The sequence below is a fragment of the Rattus norvegicus genome, chromosome 2 (genome assembly GCF_036323735.1).
Source record: "Rattus norvegicus strain BN/NHsdMcwi chromosome 2, GRCr8, whole genome shotgun sequence".
Lineage (NCBI taxonomy): Eukaryota > Metazoa > Chordata > Mammalia > Rodentia > Muridae > Rattus > Rattus norvegicus.
The window spans coordinates 152,257,905-152,270,049 of record NC_086020.1 but is presented as its reverse complement, the minus strand read 5'-3'; the positions used below and the strand labels follow the sequence as shown (position 1 = coordinate 152,270,049).

General features: G+C 41.1%; 1 protein-coding gene across 11 annotated transcripts in view; it reads right to left on the bottom strand.

Moving 5' to 3' along the window:
* The window catches only part of Lekr1 (leucine, glutamate and lysine rich 1), a 181,387-nt gene that overhangs the window by 106,340 nt on the left and 62,902 nt on the right, over positions 1-12,145 (bottom strand). For all 11 annotated transcript variants that reach the window (XM_017590967.3, XM_006232472.5, XM_039102618.2 and 8 more), the window contains one exon: positions 10,363-10,538. In XM_017590967.3, coding sequence (XP_017446456.1) covers positions 10,363-10,538 — 176 coding nt within the window. The remainder of the gene's footprint in view (positions 1-10,362; positions 10,539-12,145) is intronic.

Genomic DNA, 12,145 nt, shown 5'->3' with positions numbered 1-12,145 from the left:
AGGCCAGCCTGGTCTGCACAGCAAGTTCTGGGCAGTGGAGAGGGGACATGGCGACCTGGTGAGATGAGAGATGGAGACAGTGAGAGTGAGCAAGCAAGAGGGGCTCAAGAATGAGTGAGAAGGAGCAGGAGCATGTGGTCCAAAGGAAGGGGAGGAAATGCTCTTTACATGGGTGCGAAGCATGGGGGGGAGGGGCGGGGGTGGGGGAGGGGCGGGGTGGGGGGAGGGGTGCGGGGGAAGTGGCTAGAGAAGAGGTCCCAGTAACTTTTCTCTTTTAATTCCTTTTCAATTTTTCAAAGGAAAAACCCAAATAAATAAATGGCAGGGATCAAATGAATGTTTCCACCATGGCCCAGTAGTTGTATTCGTGGCATTTCCCCCACGGAGAAGAGCTACTCTGCTTGTAAACCTGGGTGACTATGAGCCTGTTTCTGTGAGTAATAAGCAGCACACTAGGAGTTTATGCTTTAAAAAGAAGAATGCAGCTTAACAAGGTGAGATGAGTAAAAGTGCCCTGGGTATTTTACAGCCATAGAGGCTGCTGCTTACGGCTGAAGACACTGTCCCATACTGTAACACCTCCTGTGTTTAAGTCAGAATGACACCGCCGAGCAGGACACACATGCTGCCACCTATTTATTGTCATTTGTCAGGCTGATTCCGCTAGTGAACACTGTGGTCTCTAAAATAACTAATGTCAATGTGACTTTCTATCTGGCATTAAGAGGCAGAATCTTCAATACAAGTTTATTTGTGAAATATAGTCTATTTCCATGTGTTCATGGAAAAGTGCGGCAAGCATTCTGAGCTAGCAGGCACATTTCCAGCATGGTATCAGGAGATTAACTCAGCCTCGATGAGCTCGATGCTCCTCTATCAGTTGCTCATGGCACTAACATACAATCCTATGTATACTTTCACGCGTGTTAGCATTTGTCCAAATCTGGGGTTCAGAATTATGACCCCCGCCAGGCCAACCAATACTGAGACTTCTGTTTTAGCACAACCAAGAGAACAATCCCATCTTCACATATCTGGTCTGCATAGCTATCTTCCACCCCATTACGGAAGCCTTTTCTGAGCTAACCTAGATGCTGCACACCGATTTGCACACTTACTTTGCACTGATCACATATAAGCATATGACCTAGTATTAGAATATAGGTAAATCTAAGCCAGAGATAACAGTCTATTTTATTCATTATTTATGCATTCATGCCTTAGAAATAACAGGAGATATTAAATTCATAAAGACTTTGTTCATATTAAATCTGAACTCTAACATAATTTTGTACTTGATTTCTAAAAGGTCAAGAGATTTGGCTCAATGGTTAAGACACTGACTGCTCTTCCAAAGGTCCTGAGTTCAATTCCCAGCAACCACATGGTGGCTCACACCATCTGTAATGGGATCTAATGGTCTCTTCTGTTATGTCTGAAGACAGAAACAGGGTACTCACATGAAATAAATGAGAGAGAGAGAAAGAGGGGGGGTGTTTCCCAGTTGGAGGCACACTTGAGAGTCTGAGGAAGGCAGATCTCTGAGTTTGGAGCTAGCCTGCTCTACTGAGCAAGTTCCAGGACAGTGATGGGTACACAGAGAAACCCTGTCTTGCAAAACCAAAGGGGTGAGGGAGGAAGAAGACACCTGGAGCGGAAGCTGCAGCTTGGTGACAGGATACGTGTGAGGCCCTGGGTCTGAGTCTTAGCAGCGACCATCAACAAAATGTATCAGCCAAAGCAAATACCAATCTCAAACAAATTAATTTCTTTATCTTATTAGGATTTATTTCTGTTCTTTGTAGCCCTGAGCTTAGTCAAGTGAATGTACAATTGTATTGGGTTATTATATTATTACAAAAATCCCAGAACCTTATTATCAGGGAAGTCCAATGTCACAGTGTGAGCCCATTAGTTCATCAACTTTACCTTTATACTTTACCTACAATAACAGGAAAGGCCTTTACAACTATAGGTATTAAATGAAGATGTAACACAAAATTGCATTAAGTTTTTTAAAGACCCTTTTATTTTGAAATAGTTTATGGACAGTTACAAATAGATGTATAGAGCGGTTCCATTCCCCCTTCATTCCATTACTTTTGGCACTGGGACAGCATTCTAGTTTGCTTTCTATGGCTGTGAGAAGCACCCTAAAGCAGGCGCATTTCAGATTACAGCTCAGAGTCTATCGTAAATCAGGGCAGGAGCTCAATCCCAAGTCTGGAGACAGGAAGGAATCAAGGAACCCAGGACTGTTGTTTACAGGCTCGCCCTTCATGGTTTGCTAACCCTGCTTTCTTATACAACCAGGACCACTGCCCTACGAGTGATGGTAGTGCCTGAAGTGGGCTGGACTCTCCATATCAACCAACAATCAAGAAAATGCCCCCACAGACTTGGCCAATCTGATGGGAGCAATTCCTCAGCTAAAGTTCCCTCTTCCTAGGTGACTCTCTAGTGTCAAATTGACAAAAAACAAAACAAAACAAAAACAAAACACTACCTACACAGGGAGGGAGGGAGGGAAGGGGTGGGAGGTGGGGAGTGACAGACAAAAGCACCCCTGCTACAATTCACATTACCTTTTCGTTTTGTAAATATCAAAGTAGAATTAACATTTGTAGTTTTTAAAGTTTGGAACAGTTCACCCCACTACTTATTTACACTAGCAATATCCACTGAAGCAATATATACCATAAAACATGTGCATAATTTAAATTTTCTTTAAAGATTTGAGATTAATTTTAATGGTGTATTTAACTCCAGTTATGTAAAGTGTCCCATTTCATTAAGAGGCTAAATCCACATTTCAAATGCTGATAGCCTCATGTGCCTGGTGGCCACCATACTGAACAGTAGTTGTGACTTTTTCAGGCTTCCCTGGTCTTGGCTCTTGGGATATGCTATTCAGTTTCTTTTCTAAAGCTTGCCGATGTGACAGTTGTTTGCTGCTGTACTCACTAGAACTTCTGCTGGATTTGAAACGCATGCAAAGCTATAAAAGACCGAATCAGCGCCTTTCAGGTTTGCATCTACTTGTCCGGGTTGGCACACCTGTGCCCTAGGGCTGGGCTCAGGATGACAGTAGTGAGCTGGGAGAAAAGCCTCTTACTGTAGCAAGAGCTCAGCTGCATACACCCATGTCTGTGTGCACTCACTTCCTGTTTGAGGACTGAAGCATGCTGTTCTGTGTGTGCAGTCCTGCCTTCCAGCTTTGGAAGGAGGTCCTGTGCTTTTTCTCAAAAACAAAAACAAAAAACAAAACAAACAAATGAACAAACAAAAAAAAAAAAAAACAAAAACTACAGCCTAGTACCAGAGAATAGACAGTAAACAAAAATCAAGAAATGGACACAAATAGTGCCAATAGTGACACATATTATTTACTATGAAGCAAAAGACAAAGATCTCGTGGAGGAGGTGCCCTGTAAACTGAAACAGAAACCCTAAGAACTGAGAGGGCAGTAGCCAGTTTCCCTCCGAGAACCTGAAATGTTTCCCTCTAGGACACTGTACTTAATGACATCCTTTGATGAGCAGGAGTTCTTAGTCACAGAGTTTATCGATCTTTTGGTTTTTTTGTTTTTTTTTTAACAGTCCTTACTTTTTGTCTTTCTTCCTTCAGATCATTGAAAGTTTTTAATTGTAGAGGTCTTTCACTTCCATGCTTAGATTTATTCCAGTGTGTTATTCATCTATTGTGCACATGATCACACCCTGATTTCCTTTTCAGTCTGTTAGTAATTGGTCTATAGAAAGGCCACTGAATTTTGCATGTTAATCTGGTGTTCATCAGTTATAGTTTCTGGAGACATCTTTAGGGTCTCTTCTGAGTATTTATATCTTCTGCGGCTTCTCTGTTTTATCGAGTGTCTCTCCTTGTCTAGTGCTCTCAGGCTGAGCACTGCATGGAGTGGGAGTGGGGAAAGTTGGCAGCAGTGTCTTGGTGCTGGTTTGAATGAGGAAGTTTCGTGTTTCACCCCTTAGAGCATGATGTTGGCTTAGCTTTGTCACTCACCACCATTCGGCCATGCTCTCTCTTATGCTTCATGTATGTCCCCCAATCCCTGTTACCTCCACTTTGTCGCGAAAACGTCTCCTTAAAGGCTTTTTCTGCATCTAACGAAGTAATCATGTGGTTTCTGGCCTTGAGTTTATCTATGTGTTGGGTTACGTTTACTGATTTGTGTTTGGTGAGGCAGCCCTACATTTCTGGAATGAGTCCAACTTGATTTCTTTCTCAGGTGCTCCTGTCTAAAGTTGGCAGGATTTTACTGAGATTGTTTTAACTCTATATTCATCAGGAAGACTGGTTTACAGTGTCAGGGAGATTCGTTGTATTTGCATCTATCTCTTTTGGTACTAAGTAATACTGACGTATTTTCAAATGTTTCTTCTATTTTACGGAACTTGAGACCCATTGGTTTACCCTCTTTTAAAGGTCTGGTAGAATTCTTCAGTGAATCCATCTGGACCTAATCACTTTTTTTTTCTTTCAGAGTAGTTTTTTATTTAATTTTTTTCACTCCAGATTTTATTCCCTTCCTGGTCCACCCTCCGACTATTCTACCTCCCATACCTCCTCCCTGCCCCGGTCTCCACGAGGATGTCCCCACCCAACCAGACCTCTAAACTCCCTGGGCCTCCAGTCTCTTGAGGGTTAGGTGCATCTTCTCTGACTGAACCCAGACCTGGGAGTCCTCTGCTGTGTATGTGTTGGGGGCCTCATCTCAGCTGGTATATGCTGCCTGGTGGGTGGTCCAGTGTCTGAGAGATCTCGGGGTCCAGGTTAATTGAGACTTCTGGTCCTCCTACAGGATCGCCCTCCTCCTCAGCTTCCTCCAGCTTTTCCCTAATTCAACAGAGAGGTCAGCAGCTTCTCTCCATTGGTTGGGTGCACATATCTGCATCTGACTCTTTCAGCTGCTTGTTGGGTCTTTGGGAGGGCAGTCATGGTAGGTCCCTTTTTGTGAGCGCCCCATAGCCTCAGTAATGGTGTCAGGCCTTGAGGTCTCCCCTTGAGCTGGATCCCACTTTGGGCCTGTCACTTGACCTACTTTTCCTCAGGCTTTTCCATCCCTGCAGTTCTTTTGAACAGGAGCAGTTATGGGTCAGTATTTTGACTGTGGGATGACAACCCCATCCCTCACTTGATGCCCCATCTTTCGGCTAGAGGTGGGCTCTACAAGTTCTCTCTCCCCACTGTAGTTTTACTTAAATAACTGACTTCCTCTTGCTTTAACTTTGATATGTCCCATACCTCCTCCCTGTCTATAAATTCATTAATTTCTTTCAAGTTTTTCCAGTTTAGTGGAATATGTCCTTATGATCCTGAATTTCATTGCTTTTTGTCCTAATGTATTGCTTTTCATCTCTAATTTGGTATTTTTCTCTGTTTCTCTTGACTAAGCTAAACAATTGCCTATTTTATTTGTCTTTATTTATGTGTGTGTGATTGTGTGTGTGGTATGTATGAGTGTGTGTGGTGTGTGTTTATGTTTGTGTGTGGTCTGTGTGTGTGTTTGTGTGTGGTGTGTGTGTGTGTGTGTGTGTGTGTGTGTTTTATATTAGACAGGGTCTCGTTACGTATTCTTGACTGGCCTGGAACTCACTACATAGGCCAGGCTGTCCTCAGACTCAGAGAGAGGTGTCCATGTGCCACCACACTTAACTCAACTCTGTATTTCATTGAGTCCTCCTATTTTATTTTTTTCATGTCTAGTTCATTAGTACCTCTTCTGGTCTTTATAATTTCTTCCCACCTAGTACTTTTGATTTGGTTTGATTCCAAAGCCTTTAAGATGGATCATTACTTACCTGAGCTCTCTGATTTTTAAAATGTTTATGTGTGTGTATTAAAATATATATATGTATATATATATACAAACATAAAAATGTACATACACATTTTCCTCTTAGAACTGCTCTGTGTCCTATAGGTTCTGCTATGCTGTTTTTATTCAATTCTAGGAGCTTTTTAAACATCTTGATTTCCTCACGGAAACACAAAATAATCTCAAAAACTAACTGAACAATAGACATACAAAAGCAAAACTACCACAAGACATGTATGTAAGGCTGGAAATTAAGAAAGCAGAAAATAAAAAAATAAAACGAATACTTATGGAGTTAATTACTGACACAGCTGGGTTGAAAAGTCACCTTCCTAGATTGCTATCATTCAAGCAGGACCCACGTGATGCTGTGTCAATCAGGGGCCATTCCCTCTGTAGCCTTGGTGTCCCATGTAGTTCTGGTATGTGGTTAAGGAGTTTTAAGTTCTTTTCTCTCATGGCTTCCTCACACTCATGCACTCCACCTTGCCTTCTGATGCTGCAGTTCTGCTCTGTGTGAAGAGTGCCACTTCCCTGAGGTTTTGACTCCTCTCCCCAGAGTAGCTTGATTCAGCCGATGGTCACTGAGGCCAGAAGACCTGTAGCTGGGTACTGATTCTGAGCACACCGACCTGCTCCCTGTGGAGATCTCCCCGGGCTTAATGAGTTCATTTGCTGACCCTGTCTCTCGCAAGGAAGCAGCTTATTGTGACTTAATTTGGCTCTTTTCTTTCACCAAGTTTCAATGGTTGTTGTCTGGCCAAACTTCTTATGAGTTGTTACAACACTTCTACTCACTCCAGATAGGGAGGCTACAGCACACTAAAGAATAGATACCACCGAAGTCCAAACTGATGAATCATGAGTTACAGTAACAGAAGTGGCCCAACGGCAGCTGCATCACCAAGGCCCACCCCAGCAGGAGGTCCTGCCTTGAATTCCTTCCCTTTCTAAGGAGTTGAAAGCTATCTAGTAAGATAAGGCTTTTCCTTTGGATGTTGCTTTGGTCATAGTGTTTATCACAGCAACACGAAACAAACCAGGTCAACTGCTATTCCTACACTGTCTACAACTGCTTTATCCTTCAAAGCCATGATGGTTACAATCAACTTCCAAATTCCTGTCTGTATTGCTATTTTAACATGAGTCATGAATGCTCTTAATGAAGTCTATATGGTGGATCCTAATGGAAATATTTAATGACATCTACAGTAAAGAATCATTTCCAGTGGTTTTCAATTCACAATGTCCAGATAAACTGGAGAAACCACCATCCTTGATAATGGATGTTATCTGCAATAAACTTATAAAGTATACAGATAGTGGGACTGGAAGTCAACATCCCTAATCCATAGGCTATAAAATGGCTGGTGTCACTTAACAGGCAAGAAAACATTACTAATCTCATTAAATTCCATCACAGTTCTTGGGTGAAGTTTTATTTTGAAAGGAACTTGTTTGTTTAAGACTGGATCTCAGCATGCTACCCAAGACAGCCTTCAATTCCTTGAATAAAGTTATCATCCCCCAAAGCCTTCACATAACCAGAGCAGGAGGCAAGTACCACCAGGCTGAGATCATTTTACTGAGCAAGGGATATCAAAAGTAGGCTTTTGTAAGCCAGTAAGCCACTTTGTAAACAGATGTGCTGTCCCCAGACTTTGCTGGTCCATTTATATTGAACAGGCAGAGTAGACTTCGTATGATTCTCAAAGAGTCCCAGGATTTGAGGATGGCAGATGAAAAGGGGCTTCTATATCAACTCAGCTTTCATTGGCGCCAACAAAAGAGTCAGCCTGTCCTTTGAGCCTTTGAAGCCAGGCAATGTCTTCTCTAGCTATGAAAGCCCTAAACAGAGTCTTTTTCTAGCATAAAGTTGTTTCATAAAAAGCCTGGTATTAAAGATCAAGGGTGATGATGTACCAGGGAGGACCAGAAGTTCAAGCCCATCCTTAGCTACATGGAGAGTTCCAGGGCTGCCATGAGCTAGAAACTCTGTGCCCCAAAGGAATGCCACTGCTTAATGAGGCTATCTTCGTCAGTTATCTTAAGCAGATGCAGCTTCTAAGTCAGCATTTGTTGCTTTGTTTTGCACACTTATCTTATGAAGACATTCTTCCTTAAGCCTCCTGAACTAACTTCTGGGAACTTACATTTTTTTTTTCTCCTGTAGCTTCTCACTTCTTTCAACCTTCATGAATCCATGTCAGAGACTTTCTCCAAATCATTAAGCTTTAACTTAGGAGAATGTTATGGGGGAAAGCTCGATCAGTAACACATCAGTAATTAATCTCTTCTGTATGTTCACTGAAGAAGTACTCTTCATTTCCTCAAGAACTCCCCTCTGCTTTCACAAGATGGAGGGCTGCACTGTACTAGAGGTCGAACTTTTGACCTGTCTTAGCTTTTGACTTCCTCACTAAGCTTAATCATCTTAGCTCTTGATCTAAGGGAAAGAGATTTACAGCTCTTGGCATTTTTTCCAGCACTTAGCATCCTCTGTGGGGTTATTAATTGGTCTAATTTTGATATCTGTTTTAAGAAGGCCCAAAAGTGAGTGAGAGACAGGGCAATGGCTGTTTTTGATGCAGTCAGAACACAGAAAAATTGTTAAAGCTAAGTATACCTTCTCTTATGGGTGTGGTTCATAGTATCCTAAAACAGTTACACTAGTAACACTGTTTACAGACAAAATAATAAAAAGTATTGTAAGAATTACCAAAATGTGACAGAATGTATGCTTTCCAAAGTGAGCATGTATCATTAGAAACATGACCCAGAGAGACTTACCAGGGTAGCCAGAATCTTTCCATTTATAAAAGATGCAATGTCTGCAAATCACAGCAAGTAAGAGAGGAAGAATTATGCCTTCCCACAAATCATCCAGTGCAATTCAAGTTTGCTCTGTACCCACTATTCTATTTGGTGAAATACAGACCATATTTTTAATATTTCTTTCTAGAAATATTAAGATATTGGAATTGTATACTGAATAGTGTGGGTGGTACCTTATGGAGACTGGGTTCTATTTTGCTTCCTCAGAAGAGTATTAAGGGAGCTGGAGAAATGGCTCAGCACTCAGGAGCACTGCTTAGTCTTAGAGGACCCGGATCTGATTCCCAGCACGCACATGGTAGCTCACAGCTGTCTGTAACTAGTTTCAGGACTTGCAAGCCCTAGATTCCTTGGGTCCCAGGCATACAAGTAGTGCCAGATATTCAGAGTAAAACATTCATGCACATAATTTTTTATTTATTTAAGGGTGTTTTGTTTGATTTGGTTCTTTTCTGGTTTAATGAGCAGTTATTTTGGCTACATTCAAACTATAGAGACTGTTCTCGGGGAAGGTGTCAAAGTATTGACCATGTCTGTCTTAGACGGGCTGCTCTGTCTTCCTTGTACACATGTTCTCCAGAGCAGCAGACATTTGGAAAGCATTCATCACATGCAGAGTCTGCTTTCCCCACTGTCCCTGCACCTGGCTCTTCCCAGAAGCTGGGTCTGCCTTGATCTCTGTCCTCTCATCCTCAGGTTTAAAAGCACACATTTTTCTTTCATACTTTTTGCTTTTATTCAGAATAAACAGTATCCTGACCTCAGTCTATTGGCCTTTAAAAAATAAAAAGAGGAAAGGAATGTATCAAGTTCCATATTCTTTTCAATATTTAAAATAATCTTAACATTCTTTAAAGCAGTTTTAGTTCACAGTAAAAGTGAGGGAAAAGCAGAGTTCTTATATACCTCCTGTCCCACACCACCCCAGCCTCCTCTCCTAGGACATCCTGTACCACAGTGGTATATCCAGTTCAAGACAATCAACTGTGACATTTTATTTTATCCAGGGCTCGCTCACCATTTATACTAGAAGTCACACTTGGTGCTGTATATGCTGGAAGTTTTAGCAAATGTGTAATGCTGTGCATGTACCACTACACGTCTTAGAGAATAATTTCCACGTCTTAAATTCCTCTGTGTGCCATGTGTCTATTCACCCTTGCTCCTAACCCCTGCCAGTCATGGAGTTCACTGTTTTCCAGTTCTCCCTTTCCAACAGTCACAAGGATACAATGCACCATGCTGCCTTTCAGACTGGCACTGTTTTTTCCACAGGGTAAATATCTTCTTTAATGTTCAACAATTCGACTTGAATGATCTTGGCCCCGTCTCTCACAAATGTTGAGTATTTTTGTTTGGTACTTATAATTATTGTTTGGGGGAGACTGATCTAATATTACTACCTAGCCATTGAGATGAAGAGAAAATTAAACAAATCCATTTGCTTAACAAGAGTAATTAGACTTTGGACTATAGCTTAAAATGGATGTATTGCAGCTTATGTTAGATTAGTATATAACTGCTGAGTTCTAGGAAAGGAATGGACCCTAATGTTTATTTACAGTACCAACTAGTAATCAGCTGAAAGAGTGGAGCCTAATTCCTGAAAGACAAGGAAATACTATGACTGCAAAGCTATGATGTACCAGTTACAGACAAAGCAATTAGGCTGTAAATATATGAAACAAACCTGCCAAGGCTGTATCACTTATAGATTTAATTTGTAGAAACACTTCTCCTTTCAGTGAAGTCCAGTTTTGAAAATTATCATTTATTTCATATTTAATACTTGTTAGTTCCCTTTTAGTAAAAGTAAGTAATAAAAGAGTCTTATTCCAGAAGTATTTGTATTCTGACAATCTTTGACTGCAATTAGTAAAACAAAAAATTAGATTTTTAAACATAGAAAGCACAACAGCACACATTTCTTCAAAAGTGGTTCATCATGATCATATAATCCATTGCTTAATGGAAGTAACTTTAAAAGTTAAAGGAAGCCTTCAACACATTTGTAGACACAACAGATATAATCTGAAAACACTGAGAGTACACTCAAGTATACAGCAATTCCAAATGTCTTCTATTTTAACTGCAAAGAGGCCAGACATCTTTATATGCAGTAATCCAGACATGGCTGAGGCTACTTCAGGAGCCAAGCAACTGGCAGTCAGAGCTGCCTGGTGCTATTAATCTGCTGGCTCACTACTGACTTTCTTAAAGTGGGCCAAGGAGCATTTTAATGATAAAAAAAATGTTCGTCTTGGGGACTGGGAGCAATAAATGAGTGGTTAGTAGAACTGGCTGCTCTTCAGAAGACCCAGGTTCATTCCCCAGCATCCACATGTTAGCTCACAATCATCTATAATCCCAGTCCCAGGGGAATATAATGCCTCTGGGGAAACCACATGCATGTGGTACACAGACACACATACACACACATACATGCACACACAAAAGTATGAGCAGACTTTCTTCATGTGTCCATTCAACAGTGTTTTACTATCAGTTATACATAAGGCATTTATGAAAGGAAGGTAAGTGGCCAGCAGATTATCAACAGATACATTAAAGAACCAGAAGATTTTATAAGCTGTGGTATTAGAGTAGATTGAAAACAAAAACCCAACATCCATCTGCTTATCCAGCATCTTTTGTTTTAGTTATCCTGTATCTATGTCTTTTATTATATTAATTTAAACTATTTTTCTTTTTTCTAAGTACTAAAAGTTAACTGACATAAAATAAAGGATCATTTTTATAGAGGTTCTCAGTATATAGAGGGGCATAGACTTCCTAGGGGCTCTTGGGGGCGGGGTGGTTTTGTGCACTGGATTTTATCTTTATGTATTATAAACCTTCCAGAGATTCAGTGGGAGGAAATTAACATTATTTGTGCTGGAGAGTTCCAAATATAAGGGTCTATATTATCACATAGAGAGATTTTCTGTTCCATCAGATCAATGACCAAGAACTATTAATCAAGAGGAAAGTGGAGGGGCTGCTGAGCAGGTCCAGAGCTTGGCACAGCCTGAGCCCTCAGCTCAGATCCATGCCTACTCATGTAAAAGCCAGCTGACAGTGCATGGCCAGAGGCCCAGCTTAGGGGAGGCAGACACTTGAAGATCCCTGGATAGATAGAGCCTGGATGGCCAGCAAGTCCAGCCAAATGTAAGCTCCAGGGTTACTAGGAAGATCTGTCTCAGAAATAATGTAGAGAATAGTGGAGGAAGACATAAACATTTGCACACGCACACGGACATGCACGGACACACTAATCACCACACTATACACACACAGAAATGCATTAGCTACTATGCTTTCATTTTAAATGTCACCACAGAGAAAGAACAAAACCGCGGTGTTAACAAAACAAGCTGTTTGCTCGATTACATTTTATTAGTAAAACAATTCAGTTGATATGACAATATAAAGTGAAGCTGTTTTCATTTTTTTTTCAAGGTGAGAAACCATAT